This window comes from Apteryx mantelli, chromosome 21 (assembly GCF_036417845.1).
Source record: "Apteryx mantelli isolate bAptMan1 chromosome 21, bAptMan1.hap1, whole genome shotgun sequence".
Taxonomy (NCBI): domain Eukaryota; kingdom Metazoa; phylum Chordata; class Aves; order Apterygiformes; family Apterygidae; genus Apteryx; species Apteryx mantelli.
The window spans coordinates 7,354,185-7,381,405 of NC_089998.1; the positions used below are offsets into that span (position 1 = coordinate 7,354,185).

The following is a 27,221-nucleotide window of genomic DNA, read 5'->3' on the forward strand; positions in this document are numbered from 1 at the left end:
TTTCCATTTCTCCCCATGAGCAATAAATCATGCTAAAAAGCAGTAGGAGTCTCAAAATGTTAAGCAGTAGCAACATCCCTTTAGGAGGACTGGTCTGAGTCTGTGTACAGGAGAACAGTCACCAAAGCAAAGTGAAAAGGGCATCAATGCCAGAGCAGGAGTTTCTAGAGTTGGGCTAGCTTTTTATTTATGTACTTATTTCATTTCATTTTTCTGGCCAAGTCTCCAGGTGATTTGAACGGAAGAAATACATATAGTCAGTGCCCATCTGAATAAGTTTATTCAGAAAGAAAGCAAATTTGTAACAGGATTAGGTCACCTCTGCAGCAGCCTGCAAAACTTCAATAGTCTTTTTCTCCTTCACAGTCTTGGTCTAGAACACCCAATAAATATTTATTCCATTTATAACAATAATGCTCTGTGTTAAATCGCAGCCCTACCCATTACAGTTATTTTTATGATACAGGCTATGAGCCGCTTGAGCAGGTATAAACACTGCAGAAGGCTAGTCTCTTTTCAAGGAATATACAGAATATTACACAGATCTACTATGTACACAAACCCATGCAGCTAGGAGCTTGGGAGCCCACAGCGCTAGTGTTGTGCCTTGAGTCATGTGTTGGGCCAGTAACACAGATAACCCCAGAGCTATTCAAATGAAAGGAGTTTGTTCAAAAAAACAGCTTCATCTTCCCCTGGTGGGTTCAGAGGAGAACAAAGGTTTTGTTTCATTTACCCTCTTTTTCAGTTGTATACAGAAATCAATGTGAATCTTAAATGTTCTTATCTGCTTTTGGTGGTAGAAGAAAAGCTCCTTCTACCATGCTGACAAAAAAGGAAGCCTGACCAACTCGGATATAGAGGAAGGCATGAATGGGGTGGTGGTTGTTGTTGACAAACCCCCAAATCAATACTGTGTTCCTGTGCTTGCATCTCTCTCCTGATAAGCTACTGCTGAAGCCGTGCACGCTTCTAAGTCACGAGCCGAGGCTTGTGCATTTGGATTGCGCAGCTGTGAAAGCCAGGTCCCTTTAAGTGCCCCCGCAGCCCTCCTTCAAGGGCCACTGCTGCGACTGCTCCCTTACTGCGAGCAGCAGGGAGTTCTAGCCTGAAACCTGGACTGAGTTTGAAGATATCCACGTGCAGTTCACTTTGACATGTGCCTTAGCTCCGAAGGTGCCTTGCACACCCAAGGGCTGTGCTTTGCTGCCACTTCCCAACACATTTTGCTCTTGTTAGTTTAGCCTGCTGCTTCAGGGCAGTGCCAGGTGACACCTCTAGTACTGATAAGCATGCCAGGCATTTAAGCTGTTAAATTCTATCCCCTGTGCATCTAATGCACTCAGCTAGCATATTCCTTACCAAAATGGGAGAAAAGGAAATTTAAGTGATGGAGAGCCAGAACCCCACAGTCCAGAAACTCAAAACAAAGCATGTTTATTAAGTGGTTTCCTTTTACTCATTTCTCCCATTTTTAATAAATAAAACCTTCAGACACATACAAGTGAAACACATCATCCTTCAAAGTGCAGTTATATTTCCACCCCACTCCCGATCATCCACATAAAGCTTTGTCAAGTAACCAAAAAGACTCAAAAGGCAACCCTAGGTCCCTTCCCCCTAGCTAATGAGAATAAATGTTTCTGTAGTGCTGCCTAGGTAGCCAGAAGCTTGTATCTTTTGGCTGTTTGCGAGTGGCAAGGCTGGTTTCAGATACAGTACACAAGGCAGGCTGCAGAGGAAAGTGGGAAGTTTAAGATACATAGTGCGCAACAAAAACAACCGTTTAGAATCCAAAGAGTTTGTTACCAGAGTAAGTTACTCTGGGAGCCTTGGAAGGAACGAGGCTGACTGCAGTCATGACTGATGGAACAGAGTCACTGCTGTGAAGCTGGCTGCCAGCAGCAGAGTCCTGGTGTGGGGTGGGGGGATGATACAGGAAAAGCAATCAAGTAATTCTGCCAGAAGTCAGGGAATCCCCTTTCCCCCATCCTGCATCTGGCCCAGGGGAAGTGCTGGCCCAGCTGCCTCCTGTGAGCACTTCCAGTCCGCCTGTACTCCGAGCCCACCAAGTAACAGAAGAAAGGGGAGGGAGGGAAGATGAGGTCTGATGCTTGAGTTCCATCTGATGCAATCCCTCTTTCTTCAGGTCTTTAAAGCAGATACCTGTTCTGACCAAGGGCACTGGGCAGAGGTACAGGGCAAGTACAAGACAGTTTAAGTCCTTACAGGCTCATAGAAAATTGCTGTAAATAAGATTAGTGTCACTTAAACCACCATGATTTTGACCTCATCATTCTCATCAGCACGGTAGAAGAAGGGAATGCAGGGGTTTTCTGGCAGGGAGCCCAGCCTCTCCTGAGGGTTCTGGATTTCTCTGAGAAGCTGCATTATTTGCTTTGCTGTGGGGTCCTCTTGGTTTGGTTGAGCAGCTTTACTGTCAATAGGGGAGAAACTGGACTGCTGAAGAACAGCCTCCTGTTCTGGTTCATCTGATAAACTCACCTCCCGTAACCCTGTAAGGAACACAGACAAGGCAGGAAGGTAATGCTTCCCATCCATACACGACCCCAAAACCTCAGGTTATTCCATTTTGTAACTTGTTCTGGCTACTGCTCACCTTCTCCATCAGTAGCATTCAGTTCAATGCGCCTCTCCACTGGAAGCATACTGTCATTCTGGCTTGCTAACAGCTCTGGGTTCTGAGCAGCTGCCACGTACTTGCTGTACCATTCATTTCTTTCCCCAACCAGGCGCATCACCAAGTCCTGCAGCTCCAATAACTTCACCTGCACCAAGGTAAAGGAAAATCTATGAAACATGCACATGCCCTTTCCAGGTCAACTGTGCTCAGCTGTAGGCAGATTAGATCCCCTCGCAAACAGCAGGGGCCAGCTCTCCATAGAGCAGCGTCCTCTGAGCCTCCAAGGAGATGCTCCTGACACCTGGTAGGCTTGAACCCCCTTGGTCAAGTGCCACCTTCAGGTACTTTTTAAAGTTTACTGTCCTGCCTCTGTCACAAAATTAGCATCTTCAAAATTAAACTTAGCTGAAGAACACCAAGGGAAGGTTTAGAGTCTGCAGGTCCTCCCAGGCCTGCCTATTATTGTGTGCCCTACTTGGAGTACTGCTGCAGAACGGATTCCTTGCCTTCATCTCTTCCTTATCCTGAGCCAACCTGCTGATGTACTCCTCTTTCTCTTGGTGCCGCTGTTTGAGGATAGCCCTTTGACTCTGGTATAATGCAATATATTCCCCTGGAACACAAGAAAAGCATAAGGAATAAGTTAGTGAGTTTTGGATATCAGACCTTACAGCGAGCATACAAACTCTGTGGCATTAGGATCCAGCAAATCCAACCCTGGAATGAAGTCTGGCCTAACTGGGCAAAATTAGGATACTTGAACTGCTTAGTTGTTATAGGGCTCCCCCCCCAAGAGCTGTTGGGGACCTTCTGTTGCACAAATAATGCACTGAACAAGCTTTAGCTTGTACATGTGTTGCCTAAACATACCAATGGTGTCCGTTTCCCCAGACAGCTGTATGCAGCGATGTTCTAGCTCTTCTAGCCGTTCCTTCAGATCAGCTTTCTCACGCATCAGGTCTGTGAAACGGGACTGAACACAGAATCAGTATCAATCACCTGAACTACTCAGGTACAGGGAATACATGCCTTATAAACACCACCCTCCATTCACATTGGTCTGAGCATAAGGAACAAATCTTGCTTCCTGTTCCATTTCCCTCATATTTGGTGGTAAAAAGGAATGAAGAGGAGTGACCTAGAGAAGGTATAAAGAAGCATCTCCCTATATTTTGGGAAGCAGAGGGGGCTGATGGAACAAAGAGCCCTTTAACCTTCTGCTGGGTCAGCACAACTCCAGTCATACTCAGACAGCTCCAAGTGATTTGACAAGCAATGATAAGCTTTTTAGGAAGTAGCACATTATTATGGAACATTTGCTATTTATTCCCCTACAGTTTGTTCTTGTGTGCTGACGCTGGATTAAAGTCTAGCTAGGCAGGGTAGTAGGACTGAGAGGAGATGAGAGTCTTTGCTCACCTGTAGTTTCTCCATGGCAGTTTTCAAAGCCTCGTGAACCTCCACTGGAACAGTATCCATAGCGGAATCTGCAAAGGAGATGTGCAATTTATGGTTCCTCCTTGGGCACGATGCACTCACTCTGTTTCACAGAGGCCAGAGCCAGCTGGCCAAGATGTGCCTCCATATTCACACTGTCCGCAAACCGCACCAAGTTTTACCTCCACTCAGTGTGACACTATGTTGCTGCTCCTGCCTAAGAGCTGCTACTTGCTGCAGGAGGCTTCTGCATTGCTGTTTCTGAGCAGCCAGCTGTTGTCTCATATCTTCTCGCTCCTTCTCCACTTGGGACATGGCAGATGTCAAGAAAGCAACCTAGAAAGAATTCCAGAGTCTTCACTTTAGGGCTTCTCCTATGTGAAGCATGAGCAATTGTGCATCTTGGGACTAACAGCTAAATCTACCCCATTTTATTTATGGGCAGGAAACCAAAGTACTAAGTAACTGGCCTGGAACTAAACCAGGCAGCAACTACTGCATCTCTTCTCATTCTTGAATAGTATGAATCATTGCTTCTCTGCAGATTAAATCTGAGCTCCCACAATAACTATATTATGAGTCTGCTTACAGAAAAATCTAGATGTTCAACACCATTTCCAAAATGTCTTTGAAACAACATCACAATAATTAGAGATCTACTCTGCCAGCTGAGTTGTTTTCATAATTAAATAAAACCACTGCAGGACTTCCAGCCTGCCTTTCAGGGGTACTACAGAAGTCTTGGTTGCTTGCTGCTATGCACAGGGGACCATTACGCTTCCCTCGCTACTGTGCCTGAGCTGGTAGTGATCACAGCTGGTAAACAGCTTATTCCATGTGCACCCTCTCTGCAGTTCAAACTCTGCTTTGCTAAGCATTTGTTTACAACTAAAAACAGAGGCTTTTCTACCCATTAAGACCCACCATTTCTTCATGGCTTTCAAAGTTCTCTGGGATCACAAATGAAGATTTTTGGTTTTCTTCAATCATTGCTTCACTTTCAACTCCATCTCCTGTAAAAGGAGAAAGGTGAACAAAGAAGTAATACCCCAGAGAGCCCAGCTCTACCTACTCTCTGGAGATTACCTGCAGCTACTCACCTTCTATTCGGTGCAACATCCTGCCATCCAGCTCTGCCGCTAACTGACTGATCTGGGCCTGCAGCTCTTTGTTTTCCTTAGCCACAGCTTCCAGACTTTCCTGTGAAAGAAAAGCAGCAAATCACTCAAAGTGCTCTACACCAAAACCTGCACAAGCCGGACTGAAACAATCACCAGATCTTCAAGTGGTAGCAGCAGAAAAAAAACAGTGCTTCTGCTCCAGACACATATCATTCACCTATAATTTACAGAATACAATGTAGTTAAGCCTCCAGTCTTTTCACTTGCCCTTTATTGCTATTACCTTAGTCTGCTGCAGCTCCTTCAGGTGCATTTCCACAGTCACCTTCCCCTGAACCTCCTCATGCTGTAGCCGATCCATAAGCTGTGTCTGAAGCAAGTACTGCTTGTGCAGTTCCTCTTTCTCAGCAGCCAGCTGCTGGTATGCCACAGTGTACTGTTGTAAGTGGCTGTAGTACTGGTCCCGCTGGTCCTGCAGTCCCCGAGCTTCCTGTGTTTTCAGTTCCAGCTAGCATAACAAGATGAATCCATCACCAAAAGTTCAGCCCTGCTGCAGTTAATGTTGCTAGGTGGCAGAGTCTCTCTGTAACATCGCCACCCAGTGCTGTTCTTTTTCAGCACTGGAAGTGAGGCTCGTTCCTCTCACCAGGCTCTAGCAACGGACACCACTTTTTTACTCCTGTCAGAAAAGCTAAGCCATGTGGCGTGATCCAAAATGTCAACATCGCCCCAAAGTCACCAACCAGGCAGTCAGCCACCATCTGCCCCCACATGCCAGACCCCCATATCAGACAGCAGATGAGGGAGGAAGGCTCCCAGCTTGATCATTACAATACTGATTTCCATCTTTTCATCAAAGTTTGGTAAATTGCCAGCTCTGTTTTGTATAAACCAGTGCATTCCCACCCTGCCATCCCACTGCACTTCCTTACCGTCTCTTTGAGCTCCCCCAGGTTCTCCTGCAGCTGCCCAAGCTTCTTGGCCAGCTCCTTCTTTACATGTTGCTCTGACTGTAGGGCACTCGTAACCTCCATGTTTTCATTTGTCTGCAAGAATCCAAGGGCATCATATAAGAAAATTGCCCCAACAATCATAAACACATACTATCTTTTATAAAATTCCTGATAATACTGGGTGCAGACCCTTGTAGTATTATGGAGTGTGAACAGTGGTACTTGGGCCATCAATTGACTGCTCAGGGCAGTAAATAACTTCGAAAAAGGTTCAGAAGACAGGAGAAGAGCAAGCAAAGAGCCTGGGGATCAGTGTTGGGACAGTGCCAAGGAAGAGGCCTGGCACATGGCACAGCCTGTCAGCTCCCAAGCAGATGGGCAGTATGGAAATTCCAAGTAGAGCCATAAACATTCAAAAACAAGAAGAGGAGCTCAGAAAGGACTGAAGAAAAACAGTGACCAGGCCATTGGCCAGTTTGCCAGGGCCTGAAAGAGGAAGCTGTTATATTGAAAGGAAAGAAGCAAGGGTAACGATTCAGCTCCAAGAAGGATAAGAATGACAGTAGCAGGAAAGAAGACTGCTGAGAGAACTTCCTCATGAGCAAATGCAGGGAAGAGAAAACTGGTCTCTTCAAGGGTAAAAAGGCAGGAGGAATATTTAGGGAAAGAAAAAGCCTGGTAGGGGAGGAGAAGGAAAAGGAAAACTGCTCTGGACAGAGATACTGGTTCATCTGCCAGAGCACCTGAGGGAGTAAGGAATTGTAGGGAACCTCCTGGCACCGCAAGATATATAACAGAAGGTGGAGTAGCCATGGCCCCAGAGGACAAGACGGATAATGCTTCTGCCAGGCTCTTACATCTGTGCTCTAACAGAAGTGCATCAGCAAGGGAAGTGGTGGCAAAAGAGACCTACCAGTTTGACAAACCCATTCTGCAATTCAGCCAGCTGCTCCTTCAGGTCCCGGTTTTGGCTCAGAGCCCTACTGATTGTGGCCTTGTCACTCTGCATGCTCTCCAGGATCTGCTGTCTGTCCACAGACTCTTCACTGTAGCGCTGCACAGCCTTCTCGAGCTCCAGCAGCTGCTCCTCCTGCTCCCTGTTGAGGTGGCTCAGCTGCTCATTGTCCCGGACCTGAGCCTGGTATTGCCCATGCAGTTCCTCCTTCTCTTGCTGCAGCCGCTGGACCTCTTCCTGCAGGCTCAGCTCAGCCTCTGTGGGCCCTGCCGGTGAGGAAGGCTCAATATCCATGGGCTTAACTGCTGAGGAAATGGAATCAAAAGCAGCTCAGTCAAAGGGCTGGATCACTTGTGTAACACAGTGTTACACAACCTGTATGGCTTTATGAACCAGAATGTATCACCAGCTCCAGGATCCAGTCCTTGCTGCAGAAGAAGCAGGGCATTGAGAGGAATGAAGGAGAAAAAACATCCCCAAACCAAGTGCAGCTTCCTGCTGCGTGCTGCTAACTCCCTCACAGTCCAAGCAAGAGCATACCTCTGACTTCTCCATCTCCTGGGCCACACAGAGGGCCACAGAGGCTGAGAGTATAGTCAGATACTAGAGACAGTATAGGCAGATTAATATTAAAGACATAAACAGACTGCTGGTCAATTATTTGAAATAGTTCATTTGTTGTTTGCTAGGATCAGCTGTCCTCATGATTTCAGAGCATCAGATCTACTTGTACCTGGTGCACAGAAGTTCATGTATAGCATGCAGGTAACCTGCAGGTAACCTGCTGGTACTCTGCAATATGAAGCCCCATTTCAGAAGCCCTACCTGATTTGCTCAACAGTTCTGTAACATTGGCTTCCAGCTCCCGAATTTGGGTCACATGCTTCTCCTTCTCCTCTGCCATTGTGTGGACCTGCAGAGCCACATAAGTGGTAAGTTAAAACAATGCTCACGATGCACTTCATCCTGATTGTGTTAATCAAATGCAGCTATGACGCTGCCTCAGATATTACCTGCTCCGAGAGCTGCTGTACCCGCTGCTGCCAAATGCTCCCCTCCTCCTTCAGTTTCTCTACATATTGATCTCTTTCTGCCTGCAGCTGGTGAAGTGACTCCGAGAGCTGTTCAAAACAAAGAAACAAAAACACAAAGAAAATTGTGTCAGCCAAATAAATTTATCAGTGACTGTTTAATGGCTAAAGCTTGAAGAAAACAGTGTTAATGCAAAGCTCAGGCTACATCCCTCTGCCACACAGGTTTCTTTACAGAAGTCAGGATTTGGATCATCAACATATTCCATACAACCCCTTACCTGAGCAATCTGCGTTTCCAGGCTTGCCCTCTCCTCCAGTGCTATCTGCAACTGTTGGTTGGCATCCAGGCTCCCTGACTGATTTGAGAACTGCCCACAAAAATCAAAAAGTTATGGCAAATGTTAATATTCAGTAACTGATTATATATATTCAATATGATACAATATTATTCAATGTGTTATATATAGGTATATGATTTATATTTATTATATATTGAATTAATATTTCTGTGCAACATCTTCCCTTATAGTAACATCCATGTTGTTACCTATATAGTTCTTAAAAGTGCTCCAACTAATAGTGAAGTTGAATGAGGAAAAAAACAAATGTGGAGGTCAAAGATCAAAAGACTTAGATCTTAGCTCTGTAGAACAGGCTTAACTGGAGAGCTCCTTCTTAACATTTTTACTTTTTTTTTTTTATGTATAAAGAAAATATGCTTTAGTCAAACCATGTGCCTCAGACACTTTGTGTAGTTCTGGAGCCTGTATTATACAGACAGATCAGATGGTATAAAATCTTGCAACCTTAAAGTTGTCAAACACATCAGGAATTTAAAGCCACTGTTTGGGATATGTCAGCAGACTGGTAGCAAGACTGGTAGCAAGACTGGTTCAGTTAACACACAGTACTTTTCCCAGAAGAGTAGCAAATGGCTTTATTTCAAGGGTAACCTAAGCCACTCTCTAAGAAAAAGAACATTTCTTTCCCTCTTGGGCTCACCTTAACACTGAACTTGCTCTCTGAACCGCCTACAGCTGGCTTCAGGCATCCCCTTCTAACTGGTTGCTTGCCTTAACTTTCCCCAGTTGACCTTCAAGTTGCCATTATCCAATTCCCCTCTCTCTGCTAGGGGTTCAAACAACACCCCTGCTCAACTGGTTTCTCAATGGGACTGCACAACAGCTAGATAACCAAAAGGCTGGACACCGATATAAGCAGGAAAACAGGAAAAGACACCATACTTTCATCCTTAGTATGTTTGCTCACCCTCATATCATATAACATTCTTTTAGTAGACCATTGTCACAATGTCTTTGAGTCTACTACTGCAACTCCTTGGAGTGTAGACTTTCTATTCCTCACAGACCTCACTGAAAGCCTTTTACTAAGAGGATGTCTGCATAAAATTTTGTGCCTTCCTTGAAAAAAATAGTTAAGTCTTACCCCCACTGTCAGAAACAAAGCGTTACAATGATCAGCGCAATCTACACCCACATCCTAAAAGTATTATGGTCACCTGTTGGATCATCAGTTCAGCCATTTCCAGTTTCTTATGCAAATCCTCCATATCCAGCTTCATGGCTGAGTTCTCAGAAACCAGAGAGCGGAGTTTCTCTGACAGTTCTGAGTTCTGCTGCTTTAGTTCCTCACTACCTTTGCTGAAAGAAAGAAACAAACAAACAAAAAAACCCTGAAGTGGCAATACTTTTTATATTCGCCACAAGTTTGCGGATGCCCATATCATAAATTTACAATCCAGTTGTTCTTAGCAGCTATAATCATGGAAGTGATGGTTAGAAGGAACCTCTAAAGATCATCTCATCCAACCTCCCACTTAAAACAACACTACTGCTAACACTAAATCTGGTCAGCCACAGCTCTATATAGCCAAGTCTTGAAAACTTCCAAAGATGGAGACTCCACAGTCTCCCTGGGCAACATGTTCCAGTGCCATACTACACACCTAATGACTTTTTTTTCCCCCCCATGAATATCCAACCTCCGAAGTGACCACCTGCGGTCAGTTCCCCTTGTTATGTTTTGTGGCACTACTGAGAAGAGTTTGAAACCATTATCTCTGCAACACCCCTTCAACGGAAGGAGGACCGGTTGTGCACTAGAAAAGGTGACCAATATGCTATCTGTTGAAGAAGACTGCTTTACAAGAAATTGGCACTACCTTTGCAGTAACATGTAGAATGGACTCACCTCTGTTTGTACAGTTCCAGTTTCAGGTTGTCTCGTTCCTTCACTAACTCTTTATTATGCTGGAAAAAAAAAAGGAAATTGATGTTTGGCTAGAATCTGGAGATGAATCAAACAAAACATTCAACAATTACCTAGTTTCACCTTTAGCAGATCAGCTAATGTGGAAAAGGCTAAAACGCGAGCAAAATCCTCAGGACAGGTTTGCTTGGAACCTCCTCTATAGCTGTAGTAGGCTGGTTAGCGCTGCAGCCAAGCACCCCATCAGACTTTGCACAAAGGAAGAATTTGCCAGGAATTCATCTGCTCAGTCTTTTCAAATGTAATGCTACTAACTGACCATGAGGTTATTTTTGCAAACTTCTGGATTAGTATCAATACTAAAGTGTCTGTTTGATGGTGACCCTCCTGGGAGGAGGTCTGAGTTAGGCTTCTGTTGTTTGGAGCTGGCAAGACTAATGAAGTGAAGTGCCAGATCTGAAGACAGCAACTGGACCATATGATTAGAGGTCACGGAAAACTGAATGAAGTCTGCCTTGATAATGGAGAATAGCGGGCTTTGCTAACAAGGCTAATTTCTGCCTCTTCGCTAAGCGGGGACTATAGGCTTCGCAGCAGTGTGGTGATAAGCAAATAGCAAAAAGCAGAGCTGCTGGTTAAGCATCAACAGAGTTGACTCTTACCTTCTCCGACTGTTTCTGTTGCATAGAGATGGAGGATAAGGTGCGTTCTAGCTCCGCTACCCTCTGGCGAGATGACTGCAAACGAGCAGCAAGGTCTTCAGCTTCTCCTGAACGAGTCAGAGCAGAGTCAGTTGAGACCAGCCCACAAAGAGCTTTTTGGAACTGGCTGAACAGCACTTTCTGCTTTGTTAACAAGCTCTTATACACTTCAGAGAAAGCAGCACAGAGCTCTGTAAATCAGGAGACCTGGTTCCATTCCTGACTCTACTGGTGATTCACTAGCAACGTTGGGCTGTAAAGCTCTCTGTAACTACCTTCCTCACTTTCAGAGGGAGATGATGAAACTTCCTTTGCAGACTAGTAGGCAATATGTTTATTTTTTCTAATAGAATAAATTGCTCCAATTTAGTTGTGAATTAAAAGCTCGGCTAAAATGAACATTAACATGACAGCTGTGTGGGAGGGAGGGCAGAGAAAGGGGAACAGTTTAAAAGAAATCAGAAGAGAGTGAGAAAGGAGCAGTCTGGGGTAGTCACCGGCCCAAAAAGGGCTGACAGGACTTTAGTTATGCACAAAAGAACCTCAACTGCAATGGGATTAACATGCTCTGATTTGGGGGAAGCTGTAATGACAGAAGCAGTGATGGTGCCAAATATTGCTCATTAAGGAGTCAGCAAGTGTTGTGAGCTGGCTGCCAGCAACTATCATGGCTGTGACTTGCAATCCACAGTTTAACCAACAGCTTGAGTTAGTGCCTAGAGATGATTACCTGATTTCTGCCGTGCAGCTTGTTGAGTATGTCCAAGGGCCATCTGCAACTCAGACTTCTCAGAAACTAGAATTCCAATAGTCTGAATATGAACCTTTGGAAAAGGAAAAGTCAGCTCAGTGCAAAACTTCTTTGCTTGGAACTACAAGACCATTGTTGCCACATAAGGGTAATTCACTAAAGGTAACGAGGTCCTGCAGTTAAGCACAGAGCCTGGCTGACTGACTCTCCCAGCCTTCCGAAAGAATGGATGCACATGGCTTTCAGGATGAAGACTGTGAGTGGTCAGCAATCCAGAAAACAATTAAGGTAAAACAGATGAAAGTATGAAATGGAGACTCTGCCTTACCTGCAGCTGTTCCCGCAGTGCTGCTTGCTCTTTAGAAAATTTCTGTTCAAACTCCTTCTTTTCCTGTATAAACAAATGATGCCTATTCAACACAAAATTTAAAATATTGAACCCTTTTTAATTTTAATTCCTATTAGAAAAAGCTAATTTATTGGCAGTAGTTCCAGCATCTAACTGATACTAGTATTTTTAAAGATCTACTTCAGTCTTCACTATTTGAACTACTTCAGTAATTATCCACCCTAATAGGGCAACGAGAGGTTCCTTATGGTAGCATAAACGTGGCAATGTCTGGAATGCAAACTACCAGGGAGGACTTAGACTACAGCCTACTGCATCCACCCAGGCATATGCATTCATTTAAGTACTAGCTTCTGTCAAAATAAGAAAGCTACCTGCCAGACCTATCTCAGGAAGCCAAGATATTCACCTCTATGCTACAAATGAAACAGAATCGAGCATAAGACATGATCACATATGCTTGTGTCGCAGCCCATTATGCTTTCTACTCTTCGGAGAAGTAGATATCTATTTCGGTATCTATCCAAAAATGGGACACATTTTACCTTCTCCAGCTGATTCATTGCTTCTTGGTTCTGCTGTTTCTACAGGAGGAAAAAATTAATGTATCAGTATTAAGAGCAAATATTCTCATACTGCTGAAATCAGTAAACACATTTTCACTTTAACCAAGCAGGATACATGCCTAATTAAGGCAAACAGAATTTCCATTATCCTTTCTGTAGACAATACTAAAGAGTTTGTTTTAGCCACTAGAAATTATAGATTTGGGGTCACTGCACTAATATACTTTATATGCCAGATACGTTTTTCACTGCTCAGTACATTACCACAGTTCTAACCCAACTACTACTACTCAAACCCTCGTATGTTTATATCTGAGCATCCACCATCTCGAGTTAAACTTGCTTCCCACACCTACAAAGTTTATCATTGTAATCCCAGTGTATTAGGAAAAATGCATTACAGAAATCATAGTCTTTTCCTTCAGCTGAGACCTTAGACCTTTTTCCCACATAGCAACTGGCCTTGAAGGCATGCAGAGCCGCACTTAGGTTGGCAGGCCTCTGCAAAAGCCTGCGGGGAAGAAAGCTGAGGCCAAACGCTGAGAAAGGGGATGATTCTGTCCCAACCACTTTCAGTTTTACAGATGATGTGTTTGGAGATACACTGACCATACATAGCACATCTTGAGATATGGGGTGAAGGAGACAAAAGTGGCACCTATCTACGCAGGCTGCCACACAAACTGTCCTAAATTTGTGACAGAGTGCTGCTGATTTGGGGAGGTGGGTGTTGCCGTTTGCTGTTGTTGTCACCATAGTAGTTTCTCAGAGCCCTGCTTTTCTCCCTTTCCAAAGAATGGGCTTTGGCCAAGCTGTTTCTTTACTACTACTTCAGCATGTTTTGAAACATGACCTCCGATGGAAGGGTAATGAGTTAGAGGCTTTGATCCTAGCAATGCCAGTGCAAAACAAATAACCAGGAAAAGCAAAGGCAAGACCACAAACGCAGCAAAGGCCCTACATAATTCCAGGTAAGAGATCACTTCATCTGCCTGTCAGAAAGCAGGCAAACAAGGAGAACCCTGGGTGGGCAATGCCCCATACCGGGTACCTCTGCAGCCTGGCTAAAAGAGGAAAAGGAAGAGAATGGATCAACAAAAAAGAAAAACCAAACCAAAATAAAACAACATAACAAGTGGGGTCATGGGATACATTGGAAAACACTGAACTTTGGAAAAGGAATAGTCTGAGGGGAGAACAAAATGAAGAAAAGCATTTCAAACCAAGCAAGGCTCTTTTCAGACTGAAACATGTCCTTTTAGCAACATTTCTTGCAGTGTTAAAGCAACTGGCTTTTAAGCAGCAGCAGCAGCAGCAACAGCAACCCATGCAAGCTGCAGGACAAAGCAGTTCATTCATAGTGGCAGGGAAGCTGAGGATACGATCAGAAACCAGCCCCAGGCTCTCTCCTAGTCCTATTGCTCCCACTCTGCCAATATATTTAGAACAGCATCACCACCTGCAGAAACAGGTTTTCACACTACTGCCAGTACCGGAATTATGTATCCTTTGAATTTCAGGGATTCAGAACGAGACAAAGTATAGCTGTTTAATCATGATGCTTATCATCCAGGGAAAGCATGATGAGATCAACACAGTTAACTGAAAAAAAACCCAAAACTTTGCTTCTCATTCCTTAGATGAGCTAATACATTCAAAAGTAGCTTTAGACTTTCATCCTTTTAACAGGCTTTCTGACATAGCCCGTTTTTGTTCCTTACAAAGTGCTGCGTAAGCAGCTTTCCCTGTGGCACTATCAGAGAACTGCCAACCTTGCAGACACCCAGAGAGCATGGAGGAGCAGCAAAGACAATGACAAACTGGTCGGTTGGATTGTTTCTTACCAATTCCTCTATCTTTGTAATGAGCTGTTTGTTAGTTAGATTGCTGGAATCTAGGGCTACTGCCAGCTCCTGGTAACGTGTCTGATGGGCACATGCAGACAGGAGGAGAAAAAGGAGGGGCAGAAGAGGAGGAGGGGAGGAAAAAGCAATAATTACAAAAGACAGAAGAATAAATCATTATCACAGTTTGATACAATCAGATTCTCCAAACAAACAAACAAAAAGACATTTTCAATGGAGGTAGCTAGGATGACAAGATATTGTATCCATTCCAACTAAGGCCTCATTTCTACATAGAAGTGAATCGGAATTAAGGACTGCAGTTGCATGGAGGCCAGATTATCCCCAGCCCCCAAACCAGAAACACCTCAGATACCTGTCTCCAACTGTTGACCACAGCCATTACAGCACAAGTCCACAGTGGACAGCAACGTATGTGAACTATGTGTTCAATTAGGTCTCATTAACACCACTGTAATCACAGAATCCCAATAAACAATCAACAGTAGCAAATGAGGGGGGAAAAAAATCATGGACTGAGGACAACTTACTTCCATTTCCTTAATATTTGTGGAAGAAACAGCACTTTCTCCATTCACATATGACGTAGACTAGAAAAAAAACAGTCAAATAAGTCAGTTTTATTTTCCAAGGCAACACTATTAAGTTAGAACAAACTACCAAAAATATACTTCTAATAGCACCTTTCACTTCAAAGTACCACACACAGACAAGGAAAACACGCTTTTCTGGCTAAGGATAGATGCAGACTCCTCCCTTGACAAGCTGAGGTGAATTATGCAGATTTACTTCAGATTCTTTGCCACTAAATCAAGAATGCATCTTTCCATGAATACACACTGTTCATTCATCCCACTCTGCTTTTCTTCCTACTGCTGAAATTTCACATTCCTAAAACAAGAGTTTTTGTTTCTCGGTGCTTAAATATCTCATTATTCAATAGTACAACTGCAGACACCTCTATACAGAAGAGTTTCTCGAGCTGACTGCTCGAAGCCTCATGTCAGACATCACAAGAATTAATAGGACAAATGGAACAAAATGAGGCCATACCTGAGAAACCAGGCCATTGAGCTGTTCGGACAACTGGCGGAGACTTTCTGTTGATGAAAGAGACCTGGGAACAAAGACAGACAATTATTCCTTTGGATAAAAGTTTCTTTCAGAGAACTGCCCCAATCAGAACAGCACTAGGGAATAATATGATTTTAACTCTCTGGACACTTTGGAATCCTGTTGCAAAGCTGTTTATTAAACAAACACAGACACTCACCTGTTCTCATCCAAAGCATTTTTATGATCTTCAGTTTCATGAATCTGTGGAGCAAAACACAAAAATTTACAAGCCTGTAAAAAAGATGGGAGTCGTGTCTGTGAATGTGTCACTAAGGCAGACTCGAGTACCCCTGGACTCAAGTTCTGCAGTTCCTATAATTACTGTTTTCCAATTAAATACTCAAAACCACCCAGTCAGTCCTTGCTTGCACATGATTTCTTAGTGTTGAGAGCCCAGGTTTCTTGGAATGATGAAGAGCCTTGAGTCTTACAAGTTTTAGGTTTGCTATTATCGTTTATCAGTATAATCAACACTGCTGGAAAATTTTCAGTTGAATCTTTAAATAGCGTAAGGAAATGCAAATTGCTCCAGCTGGTGACCTTCTGTCTTATTAAGGATGCTTTCTGCTAATGGAATAGGAGAGAGGACAGAAAATAGGAACACTGGAAAAAGCAAGGGCATGTGCTTGCTAGTACCCTCTTCATTCTCATAGACAGTTGATGAGTGCATGGAGAGGGAAGAATGCAGTATTTTTTAAAGGAAACTTCTGTGCTAGTCTTGTCGTATTTATGAAGACTTTCTCAACAAAAAGAGTGGTATCACTAACTAGTGTGGCAATATTCACTATGCGAATATTCACAAACCTGTGTCAGCTGCATGCTCCCAGGAGCAGGCAGAACAGAACCACAACTAGGCAGACTGTTGCTGTTAGATAGCACAGGGACATCGGCAGCAAGCTGTTCAGCATTACAAGTGGCAACATCACTGTCAAAGTATGCCTGTCACAAAACACATCACAGGAATTACAGCCTACATGCAAAATGAATGAAAACACACATGAACCCATCGCCTTGTGGTCTCCCTGGGAAAACCAGACAAAAGCGAACAATCGATCGTTTAGAAACATGTGGAAATTAATCTGTGTTCTTCCCAGAGCAAAGAGGTGAACGCATCAACCCATGAATAACAAACATTGTCCCCTATTCTCTCAGTCCCATAAGCCCTATTAGAACCAGTCTGAACGACCGGTGTCCCGTAATCAAATTCACTTCCTTAACACGGGGCAGGAACATCACCCAACTCTAAGCACGCACGCTAGATTTATTAGAAGGGATCTGCCAAAAACTGAAGAAGGGCAAAGCCAGATATAGTCACTGTGCTTTGAAAAGCACCACCTTCAAGATGTCTCTGGGGAAAACACTGATCACTATATGCAAATTAAGATGGAAAAAAGAACAGGTTAGTGACCACTTAAAAACTGGGTTAGTCAGACTCAGATGCTCTGCCTCAAACTCAGTAAAGCTCGTGGCATGCTAGGAACCACAAAATTAGGACCAGGGATTTACGAACAGGCCAAATTCAGCATGGCTGGAAGCAGGTGCCTATGGCCCTGTCGGACCTATGAATGCCACGACTAAAAGAATCTAAAAAGAGAGAGGCCCAAAAATGATTTCTGCGCAGCTCTCATCCAGCCTTTGTGGGAGGATCAGTAGCATCTGATGACGACTCTACCAGGCCACGGTGAACCGGGCAGTTTCTCATCTGTCTTGAACAACATCAGAGAGACCCATAAAGGCCCAGAGCAGTATTCTAGTACTTTATGGCTATTTGTTATATTTGACCATCTAGCTCTAGTAAGTCATCATTTTACGACACTACAAAGCAAATGAGATAAGCTACTATCAATATTCAACCCCACAAATATACTGCCGCTCGCTGCAATTCTATCTCAGACAGTTTCCTCTTATTTCAGTCGCTTCCTTGACAGTTCACAGGAAACTAAAAATTTCTCTCTCTCTCTCCTCCCCCTCCTTCATGACTACTTGGAAGGACAGGGGAGGATCCTGGTATTCCCTGTGTGCTTGCTCAGCGCTTCATTTATGAATCAAACAGCAGGAGAATACAGTAACAGGACAGATTTAATGAAAGCAGTGAGCTGGAAGATTGCAGAGGGAAACAAATGGATTTTTTATATTCTTTTTAGCAGGACAGATACTTGTGCTCTCACAGAGCAACATATGCTAGGTGCTGATAAGAAGGTCAGGAACTCCCTGACTTCTTCCAGCTTCAGGCTACTTCACCTCTTCTGGTTCACAAACTTGCCAATAGAGAACACCAGACAGGCAGAAGGAATATCTTCCCCAATATATCTCAAAAACATTTCCTTAGTTTTTCCTGACTAGGACATTCTTTTTACTTAATGCTTCAAAATGCAACAACCAATAACACCTTAGCCACAAGAACGCCTTCCTTCTGCCCCCAAAATAAAAAGTTTTGAAATAAAAAAAAAGAAATTGAACAACTAAATTGTTGGAGTCTCTGTTGGAGACAGAAAGAGTGAGAAGCAAAATACTTATTTGGAAATTATGCATTGTGAAGTTCTAATAATGTAGAATAAAAATTTATTAATTCTGCCTTGCCTAGCACCTAGTAGGATCCATTTCTTTTTGCACAAAGGCTCCTATTTTGTCCAGTTTTCTGTGTTTCATGGCCAGAAAGCTGAAGTGGATGAGACAGGAGGGGTCTGCCTCACATTAAGACACCAATGGCAGCGCTGGCTCAGATGCTAACAATCAGCTTTTCTGCCCTGTTAGCATCAAGTGAGCTTCCGTACAGCATTTCCCTGACTCAGGATTTTTTCAAAGATGATAACTGGAAAGAGAAAGCCACTCTTTCATTACAGATGGCAATTAAAAATCAGTTTTCAAGTTATTCTTAAAACTGCACAAACAATAATCCACAAATCCCAAGATAAAAGAACATCTGTAATAGCGAATCAGATCCAAATATATTTCTCCATGTTGAGGAAGCTGAGAAAAAAAAACCTTGGAAAACAAGGATGAATAGAAGTAATATGTTCTCCATTTTCAGAACAGAACTAAAACTGTAGACACAGTTAGGCCTTCGTTTCAAGACTAAGTGCCATCTCAGCAGCAGCACTGGAACAGCCATCCTCACCTGCAACCATCTAATGCTTCTGGTGATTACTATAGCTAAATTTATTGCTGGAGAGAAGTGGATATGCAGTAAATACAATAAAAGGTTTATTTTGTGACAACTAGACTCAAAAATGAGGGTGGAGAAATATGCAATCAAAATGATGGTGCACCCAAGTGAAAATGGAAAGCGAAGCTTTAGTACAACAAAATTGGAAGAAAATTCTGGGCTATAAAATTTGACTTTCCTGAGTTTCTATCACAATTTTAGGTTTGTTTAAGTAAACTGATTATCTAAAATAAAAGAAAAGGTTGGTTGTTGCAAGTTTGCTCCTGAACATATCTTTATTGCTTAGTGGAGTATTTCCTTCCCTTTCATCTTCAGGGGCTAGGGAACATGAAGACACTGAAGGCCATAAATGGTTGACTTGAAATATCTGACTTCCTGCCTAAACATATTTAAAATCATAGTACTTGCCAGAATGTGCATCACCTGGGCAAGTTTCATCACCCCTCATAAAATGTGTTGGCTGGAATAACTACATAGGTTACTCACGGCAGCTCCTTCATTAGCAGATGAGCAGAAACATGCCCTTCAGAAACAAGGCACTGGGAAATAGAGCAGTGACACCCAAAACAGGAGAATCAGAGACTGAGAAAACACTACCTTTTCCTAGTGCCAGACAGGTTTTTATGCCCCTTTGCTACAACTTGTTGGAAACGCGTTACATAGTAAAGGCAGTCACTCATTGTTCACTGCCTCACACCAAGTTCCTGGTATTTCCCAAAGCTTGACTGTCTCAAGGAAAAGTTCTGGACAAGGTTCACTTCTTTGCATGTAAAGTTTGACACAAACCAGAAGGAAACACACACTCACAAACAATGGAAAGGCATGTTAAGAAACAGCTCCATGTTAATGAAAACGGCAACAAAACTCAAGCAACTGACAGCAGATGCGTCAGAACAAGGCTCCACCCGAAAATCCAAGTCGGTTTGAACAGAATCGGAAGCATGCAGCAGGGAGAGCAAGTCACCGAGAGGGACGCGGAGCACTGCCTCACCTTCCTCTTGTCCAATGAGGGTATGGCTACCCCATTGGAGCGGTTAAGGTCTGACACCAGCACCTTCAGAATGTTCTGAATCTAAAAGAGGTGAAAGAAAAGTGGAAAGAGAAACGACTCAGAAAAGGACAGAGAGAAAATACCAACCAAAGGTAGCCACAGCAGCTGGCACCCTCCAGCTCATTAGGAGGATACACCTCAGAACAACAGCTCTGGACATAGCCAGGGTTGCACTGTATCCTTGTACGATCAAACACTGCTTCACCGTAAACCCTGACTCTAGCATGCACCTTCAAGTGATTTTAGTCACTAACCATTGCAGCTCACTTCATAAACTGGTAATACCAGCATCTAAACCATCCATACGTTATGCTAGCAAAACCCTCCTCCAGCTGTAGTCAGGTTGTTTGGGAAACCAAAGAACAAGAAGGTGGCAAATGATTTGGGAGAAAGAGTGAAATACTCACGTTCTCTGGAGACTGTCGGTCATCATTTGTGGGAGTCTCGGGTCTACTTCCTTCTTTAGTTTTTCTTTTTTTCTTGGCTCCCGCAGTTGCTCCAGGGCTATTCTTCTGCTGATACTCCTTCAGCTGTGGAAAAAAAAGAACAAGAATCTGAAGTCCAAATGGAATGTTCCTTCTTTGAGTAAAATGTCAACAAATAACGATCACAGGGTAAAAAGGCAGATCAGGTGTAAAGACATGAGAAACTGTCTTCAGAGTTTCTCTGAAAAGATTCAGAGCAAGCTGAGAAGACTGAAGTGAGAACTGGGGTGATGAGTTTGGGACAAGAGGCTCAGAGACGCAAATGTGCAACTTTGCTATGCAGCAAATGAAGTTTAGTTGTGGAAAAGAAAGAATCTGACATCATTTACTGCAATAAAAAGAGATAAATGTGGGGTTTTTTTATTATTTCTTTTAGGGTTATAACCAAGAGCAATAAGGTAAAATTAATAAAGGGCAATTAATCCTGAATAGTAAGGAAAAAGCAGTGCCTGATAGTAGGCGCTTCCATTCTGTCAAAGAGTTTGAGGAGCAAAAGGACAGGCCTCCCAGAGAGACAACACGCCAACACAGACACTGTAACTCTAAACTGAGGGGAGAAATGAAACTATTAAACAAATCAACGGCTTAATTTATAAAACCGGCTTTGACTGCCCTATCTACAGCCGAGCTTACACCAGTTTCCATCTTGCCTAGGCAAAGCCAGGCCGGTGAGCCCTGAACGGCACCTCTCCGACCTCCCAGCATTTGGGCGCCTGTCGCCGAACACCTGAACCGCGGGCGCGAGCGAGCGCCCAGCAACGACGCGATCCCCGCCGAAGCGCCCCGCTTCCCCCCGCGCCGCCGGGCAGCGGAGCCGGCGGCGGGCGCCGCCCGGGGCCAAGGTGAAGGCGGCGACCCCGCTGCGCGGCGGGGCCCAAAATGGCAGCGCGCCCCGCGGCCGGGCCGGGCCGGGCCGGGCCGGGCCGCCTCAGCCCCTCCGCGCCGCCGCTGCGGGAAGGGGGAAGGGGCACCGCGGCCGAGCGCGGAGCGGGCCCGGCCGGCGCCCCTCGGCGCGGCGCGGCGCCTCGGCGCGGGGAGCTGCGGGCCCGCGCGGCCCCCGGCCGCCTCCCCGCCTCCCTCCCGCCGCCCCGCCGGCCCCGCACCTTCTTCTTGGCCGCGGCCAGCTTGCTCTGCCTGCTGCCGTCCGCCATGTCCGAGCCGGGCCCGGGCCACGTCAGCCGGCGCAGGGCGGGCGGCGCAGCGGCTGCCAGGCTCCGCCCCGGCCCCGCCGCCGCCGCTGCCGCCACCGCCGGGCCCGGCCCTCGCCGCGGGGCGGCCCCGGAGCGGCCCCAGGGCGACGCGGCCCCGCCGTTAATGCCCCCCCCCCCCCCGAGCGCTCGCCCGCCTCCGAGCCCCGCGGTAGCAGCGGCGGCGCCACCGGCCCGGCAGCCTCCGCCGCGGGGGCGCCGCTCGGGCGGACGGGGCCCTGCGTCCGCGGGGACAGGGGTGCGGGCGCGGAGAGCGACGGGCCGGCGTGCGGGGGGAAACGCCGCGGCCCCGCGACGCTCCGCGACGTTCCTCCTTCACCGAACGACTCCCTGGCCCAGAACGAACGCGCAGGAGGAGGGGGGGGAGGAGGAGGGCCGGTCGCAGCTGGGCAAGCTTCCCTCGTCCTTTGTAGGCCACGTCCTACCAGTCCGCATAGCTGTCTGCTTCGCGTGCATCACTTTGATGTCTGAACTCCACCTTTGAAGTTAGGGCGAGTAAAGGTGGTTGTGTTTTGCTGGTTTGTAATCCCCTTCCCAAATCCTTTGACCTTCCAAGGGCGGCAACAGCAGAATTTGGCGTGCATAATCGGCCAGGGAATGCAAAACGCCCATTGCCAGCACTTGGCGCTGCACAGAGAGATGTTTACCTTTGGCCAGTAGGGAGGGAAACTCTTTCTGCACCGAACCAAGGAGCAAGATAAGAACTTTCTTCTTATTTTCTCTGGCCTCTCAGAGGAAGCAATTTATTTTCTATGCCTTCTCAGAGGGGGTGAGGCAGATGATGGCTAGGGACGGACATGCAGGTGGGGTGGCTGGATGTGGCTCAGGTTGCCAAGCCTGATGGTTTATATCTTACTTTTGACTTTGGTTCTGCTTTAGGCTGCTGCTGTTCACGTCCTCCCTGACCCCTGTCTGCTCGGGGTCCCGGGGGAATATCCAGCCACGGGTTTGCAGCTGGGAGGTCTCAAAGGACGACTGAAGCGCCCCTTGGAGCGGTGGTGGCCTCTCAGCAAGTGCTTCCCTCCTCGTGGGCCACCGCAGAGCCCAGCCGAGCACGGTGTGTGCTGCAGCCGGTGGCACTGACAGCGGCAGCTTTCTCCCTAGGAAAATTCGGGCTTGAGCCACATCCCTGAGGCACCTCTGAGACCTCACCTAAAGGAAACCCGCTGCCAGCCGCAGCGCAGAAACAAGGCTGCAGCACCTGAAAGGCTCTAAGGCATTTTTGAAAACGCTGGGTATCAGCGGAAGAGCTTCCAACCGGGGTTATTTGCGTGATTATGCTCTGCCCCGCCTCAAATTTCACCTGTAGTTTCAAAGGGGAAAATACGCTCCTCAGCGCCCGTCTGCAGCCTCGGGGAGCGGCTCCCCCCGCGGGGCGCAGGCCGCTGGCCGGGCCTGCTGCGGAGGAAACTACAGCTCCCGGCGTGCCCCGCGGCGGCGCGACTACAGCTCCCGGCGTGCCCCGCGGCGGCGCGACTACAGCTCCCGGCGTGCCCCGCGGCGGCGCGACTACAGCTCCCGGCGTGCCCCGCGGCGCGGTCCGCCTGGTGCTGGCGTGAGGCGGCCGCCCTGGCGGAGCCGCCACCGCCGGGGTCGCCGCCGGGCGCGGGGAACAGCGGGAGCCACCCGCTGCCCCGGCCTCTCCCGAGGAGGTAGGAGCTGGTTCCTGGCCCTGCCCGCCTCCCGGGCCCCCTCCTTCCCCCCCTTCCCCCCCCCAGGCCCTCGCCGCGCCGGGGCGGGGCCCCCGGGGCCCCGGCCGCACTGAGGCGGCCCGGCCCGGCCGCCCGGGGGGGCTCGGCGTTGACGTGGCGCCTCCCTCTGCTTTGCCCAGGACCCCCGGTGGCGCCCGGCGGAGCGGCACTGCCGGTTTCAAGTCGCCGGTGAGTCCCCGTCCTGCTGCGGGGGGGGGGAGGCGCGGCGGTCCGGGTCCCCCCCTCCGCCGTGGTGTCCCCGCAGAGGCCTCCCGCCCCCTCCCGAGGCCTCCGCTCCCCCGGAGAGCGGGGTAAGGCGCGGGTTGCTGGGAGCTGCTCTTCCTTGCGCGAGGTCTTCTCCCCGACCGAAGAAATCTGGCGGCGCGCAGTGCCCTCCCGCAGCTCCGTGGGCAGCAGAACAACCCTCCTGCCTGTTGTTATGTCTGTGCGGCTCCATATCCGCCCAGAGAGATAACTTCTACGGTGATAATTCACTTCCCGTGGCCTGTTTTGGTCGCTGGTCTCTCAGCTGAAACAGCAGTTGGTCCCAGTGTTTATGATGATTCAAACTGGCACAGCAAGAACTATTTTTCCTGGAGAGTGAAATTGTTTGTTGCCTTAGTGCTTTATCAGAGTTAATTGACATCTAAACTGCCCAACGGCATCTCTTGAGTAACTGGCGGCCTGGAGCTGTGTCAGTGTGCAACAGTGCAGCAGCCTGGGAGCTTGTTTGAAAAGCCAAATTGTAATGATTCACTTAGCACTGTAAATATACAAAATGCTGCGGAATAAAATATGTAATAAATTAAACAGAGCAGGCTGCCATTAAATCTATTGAAAAATACTTTGCTTGAGCCCCCCCGCCCTTTTTCCCCCCCCTTTGTTTACCCAGTGACACTTAGTGTATCTTTGATCAGTTCCCTCTGGCACAGTAGTATTTTATCCCATGCTGAGTTAGTGGAATGTTAAATGTGTTCTGTGCTCTACAGATCCCATCTCCAAGGTCCTGCCAACCTAATGGAGCCAGTGAAGAAGCCCTGCAGTATGAAATCGAAGAGCTGAAACAGAAAGACCTTGCTCTAGACCAGGAAATTGCACAATTCTTGTCTGAGTATGTTCTTGGCAAGCTCAGTGTTCAGTGTGAGGCCTCAGTATTTTTGCTTTTAAAACTAAACATGGTCCAGGAGTTAGAACTAAGAGCTGACCTGTTACATTTGTTGTTTTATCATATTGTTATATAATGCTCATTACAGTGTTGTTTGAATTATGGGACCAGTTAAAGACAGCAGGGAATTCTCTTTATTGTTTATTTGGTAAAGCAAAGAAAGTTTTAATTAGAGCTGGGATAAGAATACTTCTAACTTAACCTCAGATGTTGCTGTAAATTGGGAATGAATAATTTTAACCATCGAGATGCTACAACATGTCATGTTACCAAAAGTGCTTGTTCATATGGGATTTAAAATGGAGATCGTGACTTATGACCTGCCAAATTTAGTCCCAGATTAAACTGTTTTCCTTGTTCCATGTGGATGTGATGTTCATTTGTTCTGTGTTTGAGGTGAGTGGTTTGAAGTATTGACCTTTGTGTTCAAGAAGCAGGGGTGTTTTCCTGACAAGCAAATGGCCTGTAGAGCATTTTGGCATGATGGATGCCACGTACAAGGTAGTTCAGCTGTTTTAGTGTGATTCCTTATGACACATTATTATTTTGGGATTTTTCAGACTGGTTTGAGGAAAAATTGTTTTGTTTTGTTTTTTTAAGCAGGGGAACCTCTGGGTTTTACGTAGTGAGTGGTATCTTCTAAGATAATGTGTGTAGCACCTAAAGTGGATTAGGGAAATTGTAGAACAATGAAGTCAATCCCAAAAGCTGTGTGGTTTGTTGTTGTTATTGTTTTCTTTGTTTTAAACCCTCAAGGATAAACAGCCCTTCTTTAATTTTTTCCCTGGCTAACAGGTAGAGAGACATATTACCTGAATTCACGCCAGCTTACTCATTTCTCCTTGATTCTGAGAATTATGTTGGATGTTTTTTCTTAAGAAGTTTTGATGTGGAAAAAAAATCAAAATGAGGATCTACTCCTCTGTAGTTTTCATGTTTATAACTTTCAACAACTGTACCTTCTGCTTTCAGACTGTTTTTGGTATGGCAAGTTCTGATATCTCACGTATCCTTGCTGTGTTTGTGCAATAGCAGCATCACTCACTATATAGCAGCAGCAGTTACTCTGCGTCATTTTTTAACCTTTCCGGATTTGTTGTTACAGAGGCTATAGTCTGGAAGAATTGGAGAAACATATCTCTCTACTTCATGAGTATAATGATATTAAAGATGCTGGACAGATGCTGTTAGGCAAGCTGGGTAAGGAAGGAAATGCTGTTGAACAACTTCTTACTAAATTTTTTCATCTAGATAGAAAGAGAGAAGCTGCTACACTGAAGGCATAGCTTATTTGAAAGATTCTTCAATTCTAGGCTTCTTACTAAATCACTTGTGCAAGCACAAATAATTGTCATTATTTCCTTGGAATCTTTTTGGAACTGGACATATCCTGAGCAGCATATGAAATAATTGCCACTTGCAAGTGTTTTATTATGTTATGGGTTATCAAAATTTGATACATCTTACTAATTTGTTTTGTCAGTTCTTCACATGTTTAAAAAATGGGGCAAGCAGGAGGCATAGCTACAAATTTTTTAATTGGTTTCTTAGCTGTGGGAGATTCTAGGATAGTTAGGGGTTAATGGAAGCAAAATGCAACCCTTGTGACTAACCTACTCTTCATTTAATGAAAGTAATGGTGTGTATTTCTTTTCTAGCTGTTATTCGAGGGGTTACCACAAAGCAGCTCTACCCTGAATATGATCTGGAGCTTAGCGACTAGTATTGAACCTGAAGACCGCAGTGTCCTGCAAAGATGCCTGTTACTGGGCCATTGGGTTTTGGTGTCATACCTATTTAAAACTGATAAAAGAAGGTCTTGGAAGTGTGTAGACTTTCAAGAGAGCGTATGTTAACAGCCTTTTTTTTTCCTAAGAAGCTTTGTAACATGAAAATTATCATTTGTTTCCTGTTTGTGGAAAACGGATGTTGGGGATGTGGTATTTTGTATAATTTCAATTTGCCTATTTCCTGATCAACACTTCTTTTTTTCCATAGGAAGGGTTATAATTCAAGGTTGATGTTAAGTCCCTTCCCATTGAGCTTTTGCTTCCTCTATAACATCATGAGGCTATTTGGAAATGCCAATCTGCAGGTGGAAGCAGCTTTTAATGAATGGATAGAGGAGGTGAGGGTAGAAGAATATACAATGTAATAGCTGCTTGAAAAGAAAAGAAAATCCCTCAGAAGTAGAGAGGGAAGAAGGTTGAAGTGTGTGGGGTTTTTTGTTTTGTTTTTGTTTTCCAAAACGACCAAATTTGGGGAGTTTGGGTTCTTTGCATTTTTGTACCTCACTGATCTGTTATCTAGAGATTTTGTATCATTTCTGTAGTATATAAACAGCAAAATGTGAAGTTGTATTAAATTGTTTAGATTGAATAAAGCAGCTATCACGTTTCTCAGCAATTCCCTTTAAAAGCCTATAAAACAATAAAGAACCTGGGAACAAATTCTTAAACTATATTCTGAGACAACTGTAACATCTATTATTCAGATGTTTTTCTGAGGACTCTTAATGGAGACAGCGTAGCAGTAGTGATATCAGTAATGGGCCAGTGGAGAATTACTTTTGCTTATTTCTAAGTGCAGAGTCACTGTGAAAGTGAGTGGTGACCTGTGCACAAAATTATATGGACAGCATTAATGTTTCAATGTCAGGTGTTAGGACTGAGGGTGACTGTACAACCTAAATTTGGCTACTTCGTGCAGCTCCGTATGATAAAGTGCTGTAATG

The 27,221-nt window shown here is 45.5% G+C and overlaps 2 protein-coding genes across 8 annotated transcripts; one reads left to right on the plus strand and one right to left on the minus strand.

The window, feature by feature from the left end:
• Positions 1-372: 372 nt before the first annotated feature.
• On the minus strand, positions 373-21,601 carry GOLGA2 (golgin A2). Of its 7 annotated transcripts, none has more exons than XM_067309406.1 (28): positions 21,527-21,601; positions 20,346-20,468; positions 19,879-19,959; positions 16,526-16,660; positions 15,879-15,922; positions 15,659-15,722; positions 15,136-15,195; positions 14,585-14,665; positions 12,720-12,758; positions 12,154-12,216; positions 11,805-11,898; positions 11,036-11,142; positions 10,356-10,414; positions 9,664-9,805; positions 8,423-8,512; positions 8,124-8,231; positions 7,936-8,023; positions 7,069-7,415; positions 6,135-6,248; positions 5,486-5,710; positions 5,182-5,281; positions 5,006-5,094; positions 4,264-4,417; positions 4,064-4,131; positions 3,515-3,617; positions 3,151-3,257; positions 2,621-2,789; positions 373-2,516 (listed from the first exon to the last, which is right to left on the minus strand). In XM_067309406.1, exons 1-28 carry the CDS (start codon positions 21,572-21,574, stop codon positions 2,269-2,271), a joined length of 3,150 nt encoding a protein of 1,049 aa, XP_067165507.1. In that variant the 5' UTR covers positions 21,575-21,601; the 3' UTR covers positions 373-2,268. The 7 variants fall into 7 exon arrangements, with proteins under 7 accessions (XP_067165507.1, XP_067165501.1, XP_067165502.1 ...); XM_067309400.1 differs by having other exon boundaries at positions 7,069-7,412; positions 21,527-21,591; XM_067309401.1 differs by lacking the exon at positions 19,879-19,959 and having other exon boundaries at positions 21,527-21,591.
• Positions 21,602-22,412: 811 nt separating this feature from the next.
• SWI5 (SWI5 homologous recombination repair protein) lies at positions 22,413-26,893 on the plus strand. The gene is made up of 6 exons (XM_067309359.1): positions 22,413-22,434; positions 22,941-23,283; positions 23,463-23,511; positions 24,312-24,433; positions 25,593-25,687; positions 26,146-26,893. Exons 1-6 carry the CDS (start codon positions 22,413-22,415, stop codon positions 26,208-26,210), a joined length of 696 nt encoding a protein of 231 aa, XP_067165460.1. The 3' UTR covers positions 26,211-26,893.
• The last annotated feature ends 328 nt before the right edge of the window (positions 26,894-27,221 follow it).

Excerpts from the sequence above, each read along its gene's own strand:
- GOLGA2 (XM_067309406.1), bottom strand. The coding sequence starts at position 21,574 with ATGGCGGACGGCAGCAGGCAGAGCAAGCTGGCCGCGGCCAAGAAGAAG. Across the intron at positions 20,469-21,526 it reads TGGCCGCGGCCAAGAAGAAG|CTGAAGGAGTATCAGCAGAA; the intron begins GTGCGGGGCCGG and ends TTTTTTCCACAG. Across the intron at positions 5,282-5,485 it reads AGGAGCTGCAGCAGACTAAG|GAAAGTCTGGAAGCTGTGGC; the intron begins GTAATAGCAATA and ends TTTCTTTCACAG.
- SWI5 (XM_067309359.1), top strand. The coding sequence starts at position 22,413 with ATGGCTAGGGACGGACATGCAG. Across the intron at positions 22,435-22,940 it reads GGCTAGGGACGGACATGCAG|TTTCAAAGGGGAAAATACGC; the intron begins GTGGGGTGGCTG and ends TTTCACCTGTAG. Across the intron at positions 23,284-23,462 it reads CCCCGGCCTCTCCCGAGGAG|GACCCCCGGTGGCGCCCGGC; the intron begins GTAGGAGCTGGT and ends TGCTTTGCCCAG.